Below are 18500 nucleotides of genomic sequence, written 5' to 3'. Positions count from 1 at the left end.
CATCCCCAGGAGTACAGAAGTATCCCCAGGTCCCCTTCCCCATTTTAGGATGAATGAAGAACAGTTCACTAGCCACATGTTCATGGAGAACTTTTTCAGCAAACTAAACTCTAGACGCACTTTTTTTTTACAACGGGTAAAGAACAACAAACGAAGCCGTGAGTGCGAGCAAGTGAGCCGTTGTGAGTTCGAGCAATTACCATGGAGAAAAAAATTCACCAAACTGAATTTTAGACACTTTTTTTTTTTACAATGGGTAAAGAACAACAAACAAACTAAGCTGTGAGCCACGAGTTCGAGTGAGCCATGAGACGCACTTTAAGGATAGCTAACATTTGATCATAATAGTGCCGCATCCTTGTGAAAAGAATGATGACTGCATGCATAAATATTAGAAGCTGCGGCAAGATAAATATATTTATATGATTCTTCAAGAGCCAACCTAAAGCTCTGAAGAAAATTATTTGCAACCCAAAAGCCAATTGGCCATATACACTATTTCTAGAGAACAATATTACCGGCGGGGTAAAAAAATCTGCCTAGTTGCCTACTATAGACAAAGATGAAAACCCCTTGATAAATATGAACATTCTATTCCCAAAAAATTTAATCAAAAGGCTAGTCATGTGTGTATCCCATTCGTACCCTTGAAGTATCCCCGGAAGGACGAGAAGGTGAAAATCAACCCACAGCTCGGCGAAGATACAACTCCAGAGAGAAAGCTGATACAGTCACAAGATTCTTCTAACTCCAACCATCATCAGCTCAAAAAGAAAACTGTCAGCCTAGCAGACCATGAGCCTTCAGTTCCAAGAACTTGACTGGTAAATCTGCATCAAAATCATATGGAAAAGCTTTTTCTTCAGCTAATAAGTTATTCTACAAAGGCTAGTATTCTAACTCCTAGTTTCCACGGATGTCAATAACTTATTATCTTGGTCAATAAAAACGGCAAATTTAGGCCTGGACTGTAAATTATTTCTGATAATTTAATTACTTGCATAAAGCATTTCACTCTCATCTACATTAAAGTTTCAGGCACTAGAGGAATAATAGAAGCTAAGATGGCACATACATTTCCACACTTTCCCCTGATCTGATTTAATTATATTAAAAGTTCATTCCATGCAGCTCAAGTGACTACAATGTAAGCACAAACAAAGTGATGGTGATGTACAAAACCAGGAGCACGGAAAACTAACAATTCAACATTTCATAGAAGGCCCCTCTTTTCAGGCTATAGGGACTTACATGTACAAAATTATTTCACCGGAAACTTGAAAGCACCTCTTTCAGGCTATATGGAAAAATCGGATCAGCCAAAGCCAAAGCCTTCACTAGCTTCATGAATAGCAAGAAGCAAACGCTCTCCAAGCTGCTCCTTTGTAGAATACTCGGGAAGGTCCAATTGATTGAAGCTACACAGCATAAACAAACAGGTCAATGACAGCTGACAACACATCTACTTCCTAATGTCACAAATTTCTGGAATTCTCACCATGTGTGAGCAGATGGAAGGCGCTCAGGCGCTCCATATGCTTTGTGAATCTGAAATCTTTGGGGACCAGAAATACCTTGTAATGCTTTGAAACCCTCTAATGGGACCTACAACCACAAAAATATGTATCAACACCATAACAGTTTTTTTTCCTGTTTCCTGAAAAAAACTTGAGCTGTAAATTGCAAAAAACTTCATATGAAAAGAAAAAAGGTGAAGGAATAAAAAAAAAACCTAACCAAAAGATAAGGTAATTACTCATTAGGGTAATGAGACAGGCAAACATATTTTATACAATCAAAAGGATGTCAGAGCAAACAAACTTAACTCATTACATAAGTAATATCCTTAATGAGCAGTTTGCCATAAATCAAATGAGGTACAACTTGATTTTGCATAGAACTGCCTAATTCATTATGGAACTAGAATTGAAGAAAATACACTTTTCATGGTTGCTAATTTAAATTTTGTACCTTTGATGTTCCAGTCACAAATTGTAGGAACCTCGCCATGTCTTCCTTGCTGAAACTACAGGCGACTTCCCAGAACCACTGAATGACATTCGATGCAGCTGTGTAGCCAGTATACTCGGTGTTGGCCTTCAAATCATCCACTGGAAAGCATATGAATAATTCAGAATCAAAGAGAGGAACATTAGGGTATTAATTATACATTCACCATGGTTTCATTATAATATCCTCTATAATACCCTGTTTAATTATGTTTCTCCTCCTCATTTTCTTTCCATTACTTCACTTAGTTGGGGGAGGGTTTGTAAAATACATCATATTAGGAAATGTGAAAATTTTCCAGACAGCACAAAACAGTACAAGTGACTCTAGTGCCGGATGGAGGGAAAACTATGTATGTGACAGGATATATATATGCTCAAGTTCACTCACAGTCAATTTCAGGAAGTCCACTTATAAGGAGTTCAAGCTCTTTGTCGTTGAAAATAGAAATCAGCTCCCGAGGCACCAGCTCAGTAAAACCTTCAAGAAACGAATTGATTTGGGGACGGATAGCATTCGTCAAATTATGGTCAGCAACAAGGTCTACATACTCGTGCTTTGTTTCCTCTGTAACCCTTATATTTCTCCCTCCAGGTTTAAGCTCGTAATCCGTGACCTTTACCAGACAACAGAACAACAACGATCAAAAGAAAAAGATTAGTTCTAACACATCAAATATATTTTAAAATAAAAAAAGCAGTCAAATGAAGGGAAATAAAGTAAATAGATACAGAAGACAAAGTACTACAATTTCTAAGTCCATTACTTGGAACATATTCAAGATTCTAAGCCATACCTGTGTTTTTTCGTACAAGATAAGTTTTTCCTCATCTGCATCCATGCTAAAAGTAAGGTCAGGAATATCACTGACGTCATTCTGCAAATCAGAGATGATGTGATAAAGATCAAGTTACATAAAGACAAAACTGATCATAACGGTGTTCACTTGAAAGCAAGGCAGACAAAATTCAAAACACAAACCTCTAGCATCCACTTCAAGTTTTTATAATAATCAGGATCAACAGCCTCAATGTCATGATAGGTCACCTTCACCCCCAAAATATGCTTGTAGAAGGAACGAGTGAAGTACACATCCAAAAGTTGCCCATCGTACAAGGCCTTCGCAACCTATACAGAATTAAGAGGTGTCACTTAACAAGGTAGGAGCCAACTTCTGACGCACATTAGTAATTCGCCGTTCTTACTCTTATATTATTAAAAAGTTCAGGAAAATGACAAATTTAATAACAAAAAGAACATGCAGGGATTTGTCTAAAATTACCACACGGCCAACAAATTTGAAGTACGAAAGATGTTCAGTCTGGTAGACAGAATTAGGGTTAGGCTGGAAGGTCGCATTGTTCCCTACTGTGGTGAATAGTAGAGCTCCCTTATCAAATAAGACCCTTGACAGTAACTGGTACCACTCTCTCGTAAGACCACCAGCATCAATGCCCTCTTCACCTTGAAACTGCACATTTAACCGCCCCTTCAGATCCTGATTTGATCTCATTCGCAGCTGATTATAAGAGTCTTCAAGAACATACGCCCGACGAACACTTATTCTGAGTGGCCCAGAAAGGTGTTGCTCATGTTGTTGCCTGATTCTAGAACGGAAGTATGCCCTCTTGTTATCAAAATCAATGAGACGAGGGGCTTTCAGCATCATACTGAGTGACTTTTCCAGCAATCCTGGATTCTGCCTAATAAATGCGTTCAAAAGACGGCGATGTTTGTCAGCAAACCTGGAAAATATGACTGCACTATCGAATCTTCTATGAGAATCACCACCACACTTCGCCTGTGCTGAGGAAGAACTGTCAGCAGATTCCTTAACTTCTTGTGCAGTTACATTGGTTTGATCCTGCTGAACAAATGAATTGCTTGACTGCAGCTTTTCACACAGAACAAAGAAAGACTCGATAAATGGCAAGAGTCTTTGTGTCCCGGGAGGAAGAGGAGGGGATGAGGGAGATGATCCTGTCACAGCATCCCCAACACTCACTGAATCCATGATTGGTGACAAAGTGCTCTGACCCAGCTCTGACTCAGTTGTGCTAATACAGTTACTAAGTTCCTGCCACAACGCCTCCAGGGCAGAATTCAACTTCAGTAAAATGGCCTGCTCCTCCTCTTCATCACTCCCCTGGCAACTAGTGTCATCAACACTGTGGGAAACTAGTGAGCTAAGTGCTTGCAGTACCCGAAGCATGGCAGCACCAGCCATAGAGCCAGCACTGAGACCCATCATTCGTGTGTTCTTCAAGGTGATAAGCTCAGAGACAGCAGCACTGCTCAAACCTTGAGCAAGATCTGAAAGCTCTTGTGTGAAAAATTTACGGTGGGAGGCAGTCACTGAAGCTAGCTTCTGTAGCACCTCACCAGCAAGCATGTACACTTTGTCCGAGAGCCTAACATGTACATGTAAAGATGTATCAATCACTCAAAACGGAAGGCCCGTAAAATTTGCATAACCTAGCAATATGACAATAATGGAGGACAACAATAGCTTGGGGTAAAAAATCCCTATTAGTTGGCTTCATGTTGATATGAAACACCTAAGACAGCCTTTGTTGACATAATAACAAGAAAATGACATGCAGTCACACAATCAATTTTTATTAATATTCTAAATGAGCACATAATATATACCCCTCATAGCCAAGAAGACGGGAGAGATTGCGCAAATCAGATCTTGGCAGCCGCGTGAAGACATCATAGATGTTATGACCCGGCTTTCTATCAGATATAGATGGCTCCCTGTTTACAACTTTATTCTGTTGACTAGTCTCTGTTTCCACCAACGAAGCATCTCTTTGTACCTCATCAGAAGCTTTACCAGTCTGATTCTGAGAATCATCTAAGGCCTGCTCAGGAAGAGAGACACTCTCTAATCTTGAAGCTGCAGTGTACACCACAACTTGAAGCAAACCCATGACCTGATTTAAGAGCAGACATGCAAGATTATCAATAATATTCTACAATCTATATAAATTTTTGAAGGATAAACATAGCCAAAATCATCAGACCTACCTGTTCAACATGAGCAATGCTACGCCGGAAAAGAGGACGATTCAAAAGCTTCAGCAACAAAACCAAAGGAATATTCCCTTCCTCGGATTCCCCAAGAGAGTTTTGAGGAAGTCCGATTTCCCCTACTTTTTCCTTGCCCTTTCCCTTTTTGCTTTCTGTGAACTTCTGGAAGGACTCCGGTAAAAGTGATGGTTCAAAGTAAAACAAAATGTTTGCAACAGCAGAATGATTGGTAGCCAAGTAGTTCAAAATCTCGAGAACACGACGCAAAACCAAGGGTGGAAGACCTGCAAAACAGATTAGTTAGAAGACCATAAAACATGTAGAGCACTGACATGTGTTGAGTAAAGTGCATACCATCTAACAACTGGGACTGACCATAGACGACATTTGAGGGACAGCCATAGAGCCTCTGGGGATTGATCATTGAAAGACTGCCAGCTATACCTTCAGCCTCAGGCTTCATCATCTCCAGCAAAAGATGAACTAAAGTTGCTCTAGTGAGACTATGAGCACATAGGTTTAACAAAAGTCTTTGCAACAGGCCTTTACCGAGAGGCTACCACAAAGAAAAAAATATCAGAACAAAGAAAAAAAGCATCCTATTGACAGGCAGATTAAATACGAGTAGCAATTTCATCATTTCATGCATTACAGAATAAAGCAAGACAATGTTAATTCTTGTACGGTGGAAATCTTCAGACGAAAAGATAATCTTCTCCATCAATCATGCAACTTCAAGCACATTCACTAGACCTTACATTAAACAGTTCAATGCACTACGCACTTAAAAGTACACCAAGAGGCAAGCGGGTCACCTGTGCCAAGCGTAAGAGCCTTATCAACGCCTTCAGCGCATTTCCATCTAGAAGTGGCTCCCCTTCAACTTCTTTCACTTTCAGGGCATCAGAAAGGGCGGCACCCGTTCTTCGTCCAATAGTTACTCCAACACCCCGATCCATAACAGACTGTCGATCAAAGCCCAAACCATTCCTGCGATGAGTTAGTCTGTGGCTGCTTCCAAAAAGGCTGCGAGCCTGATAATGACTCATTGCTCTATCCCTAAGCATTTGAGCTTCTGCGAGTAATGGAGAAGGCAAAGCCGATAAAACAGCTTCAGATGATGTCAAGAGTACCTATATCACAAGTGAAGCGTAAATACAATAATAAAATCAAAAAATTACCAAATGAAAAGACTACAGGAAGTTCAGTTGCAAACCTCCTCACGTAAATCAGCTGGAAGAGTGGCTATAATCGAAGCATTATCCATGTCAACTGGTTGTCCTTCACTCTGCTGAGCCAGCCTCTGCACTCGTTGTTGGGCCAAAACTTCAGCTTGAATATCGGGAGGCAGTGCAGCCAGAAACTCGGGATCAATGTCATCCACTGAAGGAGGAGTATATGTAGGAGGTTGAGCTGATTGTGATTGCTGAGAAGCTAGTACTTCAGCTCGTAAGTCTTCCGGGAGTGCCTCCAAGAAGGTCGGATCAATTGCATTGGGACCAGAGGGTTCAACATGATCAGGATCCATTGAATTTTCATTTACTGAAACATTCTGATCAGATACTGGCTCATTACTCTCAGGCGCAGGCAGGAGGTCATTGCTTTGAACTGGCTCAGCATCTGCCCCATTCATCTCAACATCAGGGCTAGCACAGACCAACGGATGATGCTCAACTTGATAACACATCCCTAGTTCAGGGTTATTTCCATCATCATTAGTCTGGCTACCAATTCCTGAAGATATATCTGCCAGAGGAGCCTGCGTATGATCATCATGTAGATTATCTAGCTGTCCAAATTCCCCTCCATGCAGTAGATCGTTTTCAGGGACTACAGATGATAGTGAGGGGTCTTGTTCTGTCCTCATCAAATCGCTAGAAGGATCATCGTGATTCTCAGACTGCATGCTACAAGGTGCTGGGTCACTTGACAAGATTTCACTTTCATGGGCTACAGCCACGTCTGTCACAGGCTGTGCATTAGCATCTTGTACAGAAACCATATCCTGAAGATTTGTTTGCTGAAGATCAGTTTCACCATTTCCTAGTAGTACCTCTGTACTCTGTCCTTGCGAGGGATCTCCCTCCGTTTCCAAATGACTGTCAACATTTTGTCCAGCATCCAATTGTTGCTCTGGTTGCCTTGCATTCTGGGACTGTCTTCCAACTGTAGTGTCAGTCGTAGAAGCACCACGCAAAAAAGACACAAAAACATCTTCCACAGCTTGAGCAATGGCAGATGCTTGGTTGCCTGCTTGTGGCTGACCATCATCAGCCCACCGACCATCCCCTGGTCCTCTACGCCCGCCTACTTGCGATGAGTCCATACCAACTGAGTAATCAGTCAACGGTGGAGGTGCTGTTCCATTTGAACGATCGCCAAATAGACTAGACGGTCCAAAATCATAGAGGAAAGGAGGAGTATCAAACATGTAAAAATGAGATACATCAACGCCTGCTCCTGACAAGGATTCTGAATCCCTTGATACATTGCCACCAGATGACCACAACGTAGGATCACCTGATTGAGGTGGTCGCAAGAGCAGAGGATGCTGGAGACCTCCATCTGTATTATTTCGTTCAAACGACCTACTTGTCTGTCGACGTCTCTCAAAGCCCAAGGTTCTTCTAAGACCGAAAAGGTCATCCACATTCACACCCTCAAAGGGTTCAGAAGGAACATCAATGAGGCCACTTCCGGACTGCGCAACCTGCAGATGATGAAAGCCATCCAAGCCCTCCCTCCATCTTACCTCTATGACTCGATTCTCATGATAATCATCCTCCTCATCATCGATCATCTCATCATTGTATTCATCTCCAAATCCTGCATCTTCATGATCGTCCACATCAGTGTCTGCAAGGGACATCAAAGCAGTTCCATCTTCAGCAATATCCTCATCTTCGTCCTCACCATCATCCTCTTCATCATCTTCCTCTTCACCTTCACCCCCCATGTCATCATCTTCATCACCAATATCCTCATCAACTCGATTTTCAACATGGAATTCCATGCCGATATGATTACTATCATGCATTAGATCACCTTCTTCCATCTCATCACCTGTAAACTCCATAGCAAGTTCCATCGTTGGGTTTGTAACTTGTGTCCCTTCTCTGTCAGCCCTCACATCTTGATCAGCTGACCTAGCCACATCCGTACCATGAGTACTTTCTGTGCACCCAGCTCCTTCACAGGGGGTGGCTTCATCAGCCCCTGCATCCATGGCTTCCTGTTCACTGATTTGACTTTCATTTTGTAGTGTGGTATCGTTGGCTGATGCATTGGTTGCCTGGTCATTGGACCTCCCTTGTAAACCATTTGACTTCTTCTTGTTCTGGACATCAGATTTATATGATTGTTCACTTGCATTAGCAGCCCGGGTTAAGCTTTCTAAAGCCTTCAGAATGAGATTTGCGATTTTGGGAGCATCTGGATGATCCAAATCAATTGCCTGAAGAATACTGGACAAACATGGCACAATGCCCCCATCTATCATGCTTCGTGCAATGTCAGGCGAATATCCAGAGACAGATAAGCTACTTGAGGAAGTATTTTTCGACAAGACAGAATAGACCAATTCCACAAATGCTAGTACCTTTTTATCGGGAAGCAAACTGCTCTGAAGAGAACTACCCCCTAAGTTAGAGTACATTGATAAGGCCTTCACAAGCTCACTAATAACTCGTTTGCGCCCTTCACTTGAACGTCCACACAAGACTACCAGGAACCATGAAGCCTTTTCAGATAATTTGCCCCTCAGATCACCAGGCCCACTAGATTTATCAGAAGACAGAGGAAGAAGCTTATGTAATACATGATGTACAACACCGCCGTGCCCAGGAGAATCAAGCTGAGAAGCAACCCGCAGCTGACAAATTTCTGAATCCCTCCTTAACACAACCCCAATGGCATGAACATACATCAAGAGAATATCACTCAACAACTTCAGGACAAAAATGACCTTAGCAAGAGCTGCTGATCGTTCAGGTAGGACATCTGAATCCCCCTTGGTCGCCTCATCAATCTTTGATTTACCTTTCACATTTGTAGTAGGTTCATCTACATCCATCGCTGCTGGATCGCTCGAACAATCTTCCTGGCTGTTTGGACAAGGGAATTGCAAGATTATTTCAACAAGCTGATCAATTACTTGTGCAAGATTAGCAGGGATCTTTTTGTGACCTTTCGAGCCTTTTCCTGCCCCATCCTGGACCTTCAAATCAGGCATCCGAATAGGCTCATTGGAAGATAATCCGACCTCAGCACCAGTTATTTTAGATCTATCCTTTTCCTTGTCTTTTTCCTTGGACAAAACTACAACAGTCCTCCCAGCAGATGACTCTAACTGACAAACTGCTGAAGCAGCCTTTGTAAATATAAAAGGATCTCTTGAGATCACAGGTGCCATTGATGTCAAGAATATACGAGTAGGTATGCGACCAGCATGACGACCTCCACTCAATGTTTGCCGAATCTCAAGTTCCATGGCAGTTTGCAAAGTTTGGGGATCTTCAAGCAAATGCCTGATAATTGCAGATGCCAGAGTGTCATAACCAGCAAAGAAGCAACTTCTTGGAAGATCGAACAAAGCAGCCATGCCTCCACTTTCAAGAAATTGCAAGGCCAAAGCATGTGTTTTGGTCAAGCGAGCACACAACTGCAACACCGCCTGCATAATTACCGCTGGAACCTGCTGTTTTAGCATATCACAAGCGAGTTCAAGTACAGCATGACACTCATCCAAAGAAAGATAACCAGTTGATTTTCCAAATATTTTCTGAAAAGCAAAGAGCGACTCCTCCTCACAAGCATTTGATGTTAGCTTTTTTCCAATGTCAGGACCTGAAGCTTCTACAGCAGCACGCTCTCCAGATAAATCAGGTAGAGGATCAGTTGAAGCCGCCCCTGCATTTTCAGGGGAAATTTTGGGTCGTGATTGCAACAAGTTATCCAGTATGAGAAGCAACGCACTAGTGCTTTTTGTGGTTAGAACATCCTTCCCAAGCTGATTGCCTCTTAAATTCTTCAAAATATCAATAGCAACTGAGACAATACCATTCTGGGTTGCAATTTCTCGAGCATCAGTATCTTCTGAAAGAAGCAATGCCAAAATATGTGATATAGACGAGACAGCACTAGCATCCTTTGACAAATCAGAAGAGCAAAGCTTCAGCCGCTGGATAAGATATGATGCCACTTTAAGACGATCTTCACCCTTGTTTCGATTGCAAAGTGTTGCAAGCAAGTCGGTCAAGGGAAATGCTAAAGAATCTCCACTCTGAAACAACTTCATAGATGCTCCAAGAATATCATCAACAGGAGGAGCCTTAATTTGTCCCTCTTCACCTAGTACGTCAAATGACTTATCAGTGTTATCAGCCTTGGATGTCTCTGTTGAACTCCCTAATGACAATGCAAGAGCCTGTGCCAATTCATCATCATCATGTACAGGATCTTCAGCGTGGGTGCATAACCAATCCATGGCCATCTCCACACTATTACTCTCCACACGTCTCAGAGCCTCCTCTGCTCTTGCCCTCGAAAATCCCATCTCAACAATGGTTGTGATAGTGGCTTCATCAGGTGGTGGAGCGACACGCTGGTTTGAGCTACCTGTCACACCACTGCGGTTACGCTTCATGTCCCCAACTCCAGAATATATGTGTGTAACAAGTGAAAGAACAGATGTAATAAAAGCAGCACTACAGTGAGGAAACATGGGGTGGTTCCACACAGGAAGTATCACATCAAGAACCTGAGACTGGAGCATGCGTATAAAGACTTCTGGATCTCTTGGAACAGGAAACAACCCAATTGACAGGCCTACAGCAACTGGCTGAACGAGCAGCTGAGCCTGGGATGGAGAAGTTGGAGAGAGAAGTAGAGAAGAATTCACAAAGTACTCTAGCAGACGACAATAGCACTGTAATGTATCAAGCAACCAAGAGCTGTGCTCCAATTTGCTTCCTTCACCTCCCTTGCCTGGGTCAACACCAGAAATTGGAATCGAATGAGGTAGTGACCATAGTAATTGACTGGTGGCTTCAAAAGTCGTCAAGAGTTCCTTAAAAGCACCTCCGACATAAAAGTTATTCACCATTGCTGTGTAGCATATACGACGCCTGCTATCAAAAGTGAGAGCTGTCATATCATGCACTACTTTCCCAAAATAACGACACTTCACTGATAATGACATATCAGGCCCTGCTGGAGTAGAATACCCGGAGAAATTAAGGGCCTCAAGAAAAATTTTTGCAAGTACGGTTCCAATGTTCTTTGCAACAGAACTTATCGACCCTGAGTCAGCTCTACGACGGTTTGGCGAACTGAAGCCCTTTATGAGTGCAGTGTAGAATGAGCGCATTGTAACAGAAAGCTTAGAGAGGATATCAGATGCAAGAATATCTGGGCTTTTCTTTTTGTGTTCTAGTGAGGAGGAAGGCTCATGAACACTCGCTGAAACTTCTGAATCCATATTAAAAGAATCTAGATGGCGACCAGTTCTCCCACCTCTTATACGAGTCAATCCATGTCGACTACGACGACTTAATCCCTCACCAGAGCGGATAACTGATAGAAAATCACGCTCTCCAGCCCACTGAGATTGAGAGCCACTCCTGATACTAACAGGATTCATATATCTGACAACTGGAATGCCTGTGTCATCATCACTTTCTCTCCCAGTTGCAGTGGACGAAGTTGCATCAGCATTTTCGGTTTCTGCTTCAACATTTTGTTTCTGCTCTACCTTAGAATCACATGACAGAGAAATCTGCCAGAGTACTTCCCTGTACACCCTACCAACATCTTTCAACACGTCAGCATCTCCAGCTCCCAGCTCTGTAACAACAGTGGTAGTTCCTTTTAACAAGGAATTTGAAAGGGATAGAATCCCTTCCAAACTCGAAAGACATCTCATGACTTTAGTCTGTTTTGCCGATTCCAGATTAGCCAAAGGAGTTCCTGCAATCGAGTCCAACACTTCAATTGTTGTATTCAAATGCTCCCTCAAAAATGAGCAGACAGCCCTTGCCAGAGAAGCAGAATGCTGTGCTGAAAAGTTCTTAAAAGCAACGGAAACACTCTGACCAACTGAAACTGAAACAGGCAATGCAGCCAATGTAAACATCTGTAGCACAGATTCAATTCCTCTCTTCTCAATAAAAAGGCGGCATGCATCAGAATTCTGAAGAATAGTCTCAAGCAGACGACAAGCATTGCTAACACAGTCTGGAAGATAAGACTCCAAATTTACTAAGGTAGTATCAGGTGTCAGATTAATTTGATCAGTACTTTCGGTCTTTGGTAATTCTCTTTCCTCAAGTGAGGAGCTTGGAGTATCTCTATCAGTCTCCATTGGAACAGGCGCTGGACAGGGTAAAGAATCAACTGATGACGACGAAGCTTCATCACTAGACCCAAGCTTTATAATTGTATTCAATATCTCAATCAGCATATCAACCCCAGGCCCACGCAATGTGGCGGCATGGCGCATGAGTTCATCTAGTCCACTAGACAAGGACCCTGGAGCATCCCCAGCCAGGGCGCGCAAATATGCTCTCGAAGTAAATATTTTGACAAAACAGCTCAAAGCATTGCGATCTTTCACTGCCTGAAGACCATTGTTGTTTAGGCACAAGGCATCAAGGCACTGAGGTATACATGTTATTGCATCTGCAGAACAAAGTACACCATCCATTATGGCATCCATGAAAGCAGAAGGCAGGCCAGCAGCATCTAAAACAGAAAAACAAGTAGGATCCTTATGAATCAGATCACTCATAACAGTGGCAGCAAGCGAGAACACCCCACCACCAAAATCTTTTGCTCTACGGAATATGATGCATAAGCAATGGGGTAACAGACTCTCCTCAGAACCATAGATACGATCAGTACTCCCAGGAGCATAAGTCCCGAGAGAGATAGCACGGAGCAGAGCTTTCATCAATAGACGTCTATGATAAGCAAGCAAGGACTCTGAGTAAAGGGGTTGAATGTCATCTAGAACAGATGATGTACTAACTGTTACACCAGAACTCATCTTATTACCATCGGAGTCTCCACAAGGTTGCTGCAAACCACTCTCCACGTTAGATACCTCTACCTTGAGGCGATTTATAGTATCATCTAAGCCCCCCAAATCTCTAAACAAAGCTGCAGCTGGATTACTATAATCCATGAAAGCTTCTAGAACATGCACAGCAGTACCAACCAAATGCAGGTGTTGGGGATCTGTATCCTTAAGAAGGGGTAGAAGAGTGGGTATAAACCCAGCTTCACGCATTGCAGAACAACCAGATGATGAGGAGACTAAAACAGTGACAAGTGACAGGAGAGCCTCGGCAAAAACAACAGACCACTTTGAAGAACCATTGGACACCGAGTCGATAGCCTTCTGCATGAGGCTGGAAAGGATTCCACGCTGCCCACCAGAGGTCACAGCAGCGAGAACACTAGACTGGCGAGACCTATCTTGAGAAAGAGCAACTAAAGAACGCAGACTCAAAATTCGGATCTTCTCCGGGGCCAAATCCTCGAAACTTAATAGTGAGACCAACTCGTTGGTAAATTCAGGTTCAGTGTTAAAAAAGGAAACCAGATCATCAGCATCACTGCTTGCTTGAACGACAACCACAAAAGCATACAACCGAACACATGTATATTGCTGCCGGGAAGCTAAAGAGCCAAAAGCCCTAGCAAACCGCAGTCTAGTGAACAAAGAAAATCTCAAGTTATGAGGAACTCCGTATTCTTTAACTAACATAGACAAAAGCTCAAGATCACTTTCTTTGCGGCTGTTCACATCAGGCAAATGAATAATCTGAAGCCCTCTTGTAGCTTCATTCTCTGTAGATGATTCTCCCACTCTATAGAATTCAAAATGAAGGGTAGACCCTAACTCAGATGCAACAGTATCACATTCTTTTTCCAATGCACATGCAGTTAGCCCAAGTCCCTCTTCCTTGCAACCCCAGCCTTGTGCAAAAGCAAGCAATCTAGAACTCAGAGAAGCATCTCTAATGGAATACTTTCCTACTGTCTTTTTCAAAAAAGTTGCCAGCGTCTGCAGACTAGCTTCAATGACATCAGGGTCAGCAGAAGCCAGCAAGGATGAAAGATGCTGCTACGTTGATGGGGAAGCAAGAAATACAATTAATACATTGCAGTTAGGACAGGTTGGTTAATTGACAGAATAATAGACACAAGTATAGACCTCAATAAGTAATAATTACCTCATAACAGCTAAGAAAATGTTTATTTGTGCAATTCTCCAAAATAATCCTCATAACACGGAGTATCTGGAGAACAGCTTCCCTTGGGAATGGAGGATCACAATCCAAAAAATCATCCTCAAGACGTAAATCTTTCCTAGGTTTTATGTGCTTCTCAAAATATGAGTCGAAATGATTAAAAAGATCCACCCAATGGTGGAAATCCCCCTGAAGCAAGATACCAGCAGACTTCAGCAGAAGACAGAGAAAACAGCATGGTAAAGCATTGGGTAAAGACTTAGAAAACAAACCTTATCGAAGTCCCAAAGAAAACTTTTTAGCGGCTCCTGTATATTTTCAAGGGGAGTAGATGTAACATTATTAATGAAGGACCTTATCTTCGGAGGCTGCATAACATGCAATGCACAGAAAGCAAGAGTCAATATCTCCAATATATTAAATTATTCAGAATCTAAAAGAGTGAATCACTTCAATTGGTATGGCCTACGGGGAAAAATTCTTTCTTCCTCAACCCGGGGGGGTTAATAACTACTACTACTAATTGACACATGCATCACCATCCATTTCGTGTTCGACAAAACATATGATACACTGGAGGTCAATCCATCTAAGTTTAGTCTAGTAGGTACTCAGAAAAGACTGTATACAAAAGGTGTGTTTTCTTTCACCAAAATTCAACTACATATAATAAATATGCGATATCAAAAACAATGAGATGAGACCAGTGGCGGATTCAAGGAGGATCTATCTGGCCATGGCCCTCCCCATGATCTTCGTATCTTAATAACTACTACTACTAATTGTAGACAGTCATATTTGCAAGCGACACTCAGTAGTTCAGTTGTTTTGGTCCTTGTTTATAATGCTTGTTCATTCGGGAGTTCGAACCCTGTGTCAATAGTTTTTTTCCCTATCTGACACTTTGTAGCAACTTTATTCAATTTTTTTTCTGTAGAATTTATCACATAGCTTCCAGCCTTCCGTATGAAGTTTTTCAATCTATGAGCTTTTGCAATAGTCATCTTCTATTTCTGTTTTTCAGCAGATTATGCATCTTTAATTTCATTATATCTCTTGTTAAAGTATTTTGAACATATATATCTCCTCTGTTTTAGAAAACTAGTACAGTTTGCCTTACATGTTTCTTGATGCATAACTTTAAATTTTAATATATTTGTATAATTTATTAGTATATACTTCCTCCGCTCCAAAAAGAATGCAACACTTGAGTTTTCATAGTCTCCAATGCTCTACTTTGACTATAGATATCTTTAATTATATATTACTCGAAACTATCAAAAAATTATATTTTGAAACTACTCATTAACATAAATTTAACAAGATCTCACATGACTATGTTATTATTTATATAATGGTGGGAATTCGTGGTCAAAATTTATATAGTTTGATTCTATAAATGCAAGTGTTGCATTCTTTTTGGAGTGGAAGAAGTATTTATTAGTAACAAAAATATGGTCAATGTTGCACATATACAGAATGTAAAACTCAAATTGCTACAGTTTTAGTGAAATAGATGAACCAAATAGAAACAAAGACGTGAGTTAATAGTATCTTATTGCTTGTCAAATTACTGTTTCAAATTACACTATTATTAATCCATATTCACTTGTCAAATCACTAGTTTCAGAGCAGGGGAATATGGATATTGGACATCTCATCTTAGAGTCATCAACCTTGTGACCCAATATGATAAATATGGGGTCAATTCTTCACTACATGGAGTGTCCAGAACACTCTAACTACAATACAACATGCTGCCTCAGACTTTGCTATAGTGTCAAGCCTCACATAAGAAAACATAAATAAAACTTTGAATCCCGAAAGCACATACATAAAGCAATCTCCGACAACTTATCTTTGATATTTCACCTCTTAAGGTCTTCAGTCCATGCAAGGGAAACAGCCTAAGCATCCCCAAGAGGGACCATATTCTCCGCGTAAGCCACACCCCACACCCCAAAAACCTTCCCTTTGATGATCAATGATTATCAACAACACATCACGCTTTTAACTTACGAAATTTCACAATTCCTACATCCATGATTCGCTGAACTCCATAACTAAATGCAACATGGTAGAGAACATGCAAGAAATGTACCTCTTTTATGTGCCCATCCAATGGCCAAACCTAACTAAAAAGGCAACAGATAATCATGAATTCATGATAATGAGGAATAAAGAAGACCACCACTATCATCAATAGATACTCTTAGCTCAATACAAAAATTTATAACCTAGCCTTTCATCAACGACTCGCTATGGCCTACCCCATCCTTGAATTACAAAAAAAAAAAAGAAATACCGCCCGTGCCACCCAAAATTGGTTAGTATGAAGGACCAAAGGGAACCCTAGGAGCTCAGACTATATTCCATACTTCACATCCCTCTTACCAACAATTACATACTAAATCATCAAATTCAGAAATAACAATGACAACAATTACAAAAACAATGGTTACTACATAGTACTAGAACATAGATAAATCCCACTAAATCACCCAAAGGCCAAAACCAACGCGGCTCAAGATATCAGTTGCATCCCTTAAACAAGCAACCCATACATTTTTAAATAGCTTCTCCAAACATCTCCTTTTCCCATTAAACAAAACAACAAAGAAACTCAAAGAAACTCAAAGAAAAAAAAATCAACAATATCACCATAGTTTTGAGATACCAACATTGCAATTACAAAGTAAACAACATTATATTTTGCTATTATAATTAAAGAAAACAAAAACCCTAAAGAAATAACACTTGAACTAAATGCAATACTAAAAAAGATAACAGTAAAAAAACCAAATATTCAATCAAAAAATTAAAAAAAAAAAAACTAACCACTTCATATGCCCTCCTTCTCTTGAGCTTCATATTGAATTGAACTTTATCCTAACCATCTAATAAACCACACAACAAAAAATGATCGATTCTCAAAAACCACTGAGAATCGATCAACTTAATTTTTCAAGAAACTGTAAAACTTCTTGACGAAAATCAAATTGAAAATTCTTCAAATTTGAAATTGAATTATCTTAGTGATGTTTTGTGGTGAGTGTATATCACACAGAAAGATTTAGATTTTAGATCATAAGAAAGGTTAAAAATTATGAATGTTTAAAAGTGAAAAAAAAGAAAGAGAGATTGAAGCAAAGATTAATCAAGTAATTGGAATTGATTAATATCGCGATCAAAAGAATTAGGGTTTTCGAGTGAGGTTTTTGGGGAAAAAGATGAGATCGTAGAAATTAGGATGAAGAGAAAGAGGAGAGAGAAAAATAGAGGATTCCTTAGTGAGGGAGTTAAGGTGGTGTGTGTATATATACGTGTGAGAATTGAGATAAACTTCTCTGCATAGGAAGTAGAAAGATAGGAGTCGAGGAGATTAGATTAGAAGTACACTACTCACTACTCCCCTCGTTTCTTTTTAATCTACGCACGTTTTTACTCTTTCGTTTGTTACGTTGTTTCTTTGCAATCTACGTTGTTTCTTCTGTTATCGGTAATATGGAGTATCATCTACTTTTTCATATTAACTAGATAAAAAATTATCCTTTCGTTATACTTATCTGTAAGCCCACAAGCCTTATAGGATAAAAATGGACTAGACCTAAGCTCAATACTGGTGGCTCAAGCGTAGAATATTGACAAGGTGAAAATGACAGTAACCGATATACCTACAATATTGGCATGTGATATTATTAATTATACAGCTTTTTCACCATATACCCTTGCAATTTTTTTTTGCACCGTATACCCCCGCAAGTTTTCAAATTCACCATATACCCTCCATTTTTCCATAAATACATCACCTTGCCCTTATGACTAACGGTGTTAGACTTTCGTTAGTCATCATGCCTTAACCCCTCCCTAATCCTATTTAACTAACCTAAACCTAAGCCAAACCCTAACACTAACTCCCTAATCTAATACCCTAACCCGCCCTAACCCTAACCTTAACCACCATCCCTCCCCCACCCCTTACCCCTAGCCACCCACTATTCCACCACCCATCCCCCCCTCCAACGTTGCCCCCTCTCATCCCCTTCCCCGCCAGCCGCGCCGCCCCTCTCCCCTGCAGTCGCATAGCCCCCCTCCTCTTCCCTCGCAACTGTCGCGACAGGCCGACAACAGTTGGGGAGGAGATGGGGTTCACAACAGGCCGACAACAGGGTAAAAGGAGGGGGTCAGCAGAGGGAGGGG

At 41.1% G+C, this 18500-nt stretch overlaps 1 protein-coding gene across 2 annotated transcripts; it reads right to left on the bottom strand.

Annotated features, from left to right (window-relative positions):
- Positions 1-399: 399 nt before the first annotated feature.
- LOC104891879 (E3 ubiquitin-protein ligase UPL1) lies at positions 400-17604 on the bottom strand. 2 transcript variants are annotated; one of them, XM_010677663.3, is made up of 16 exons: positions 17139-17604; positions 14573-14668; positions 14283-14489; positions 6263-14173; positions 5862-6179; positions 5401-5602; positions 5044-5330; positions 4663-4949; positions 3293-4421; positions 2992-3138; positions 2807-2887; positions 2401-2626; positions 1972-2111; positions 1499-1605; positions 1252-1418; positions 400-830 (listed from the first exon to the last, which is right to left on the bottom strand). In XM_010677663.3, exons 1-15 carry the CDS (start codon positions 17169-17171, stop codon positions 1316-1318), a joined length of 11274 nt encoding a protein of 3757 aa, XP_010675965.2. In that variant the 5' UTR covers positions 17172-17604; the 3' UTR covers positions 400-830; positions 1252-1315. The 2 variants fall into 2 exon arrangements, with proteins under 2 accessions (XP_010675965.2, XP_010675966.2); XM_010677664.3 differs by having other exon boundaries at positions 6263-14170.
- Between the last annotated feature and the right edge of the window lie 896 nt (positions 17605-18500).

Source organism: Beta vulgaris, chromosome 4, assembly GCF_026745355.1.
Source record: "Beta vulgaris subsp. vulgaris cultivar EL10 chromosome 4, EL10.2, whole genome shotgun sequence".
NCBI lineage: Eukaryota > Viridiplantae > Streptophyta > Magnoliopsida > Caryophyllales > Amaranthaceae > Beta > Beta vulgaris.
This window is presented reverse-complemented; position numbering and strand designations above follow the sequence as displayed.

Coding starts and splice junctions, on each gene's coding strand:
- LOC104891879 (XM_010677663.3), bottom strand. CDS start 17,171: ATGAAGCTCAAGAGAAGGAGGGCATATGAAGTG. Junction 3,139..3,292: donor TCAAATTTGTTGGCCGTGTG/GTAATTTTAGAC, acceptor AATTCTGTATAG/GTTGCGAAGGCCTTGTACGA. Junction 2,112..2,400: donor TGGACTTCCTGAAATTGACT/GTGAGTGAACTT, acceptor TATGCTTTCCAG/TGGATGATTTGAAGGCCAAC.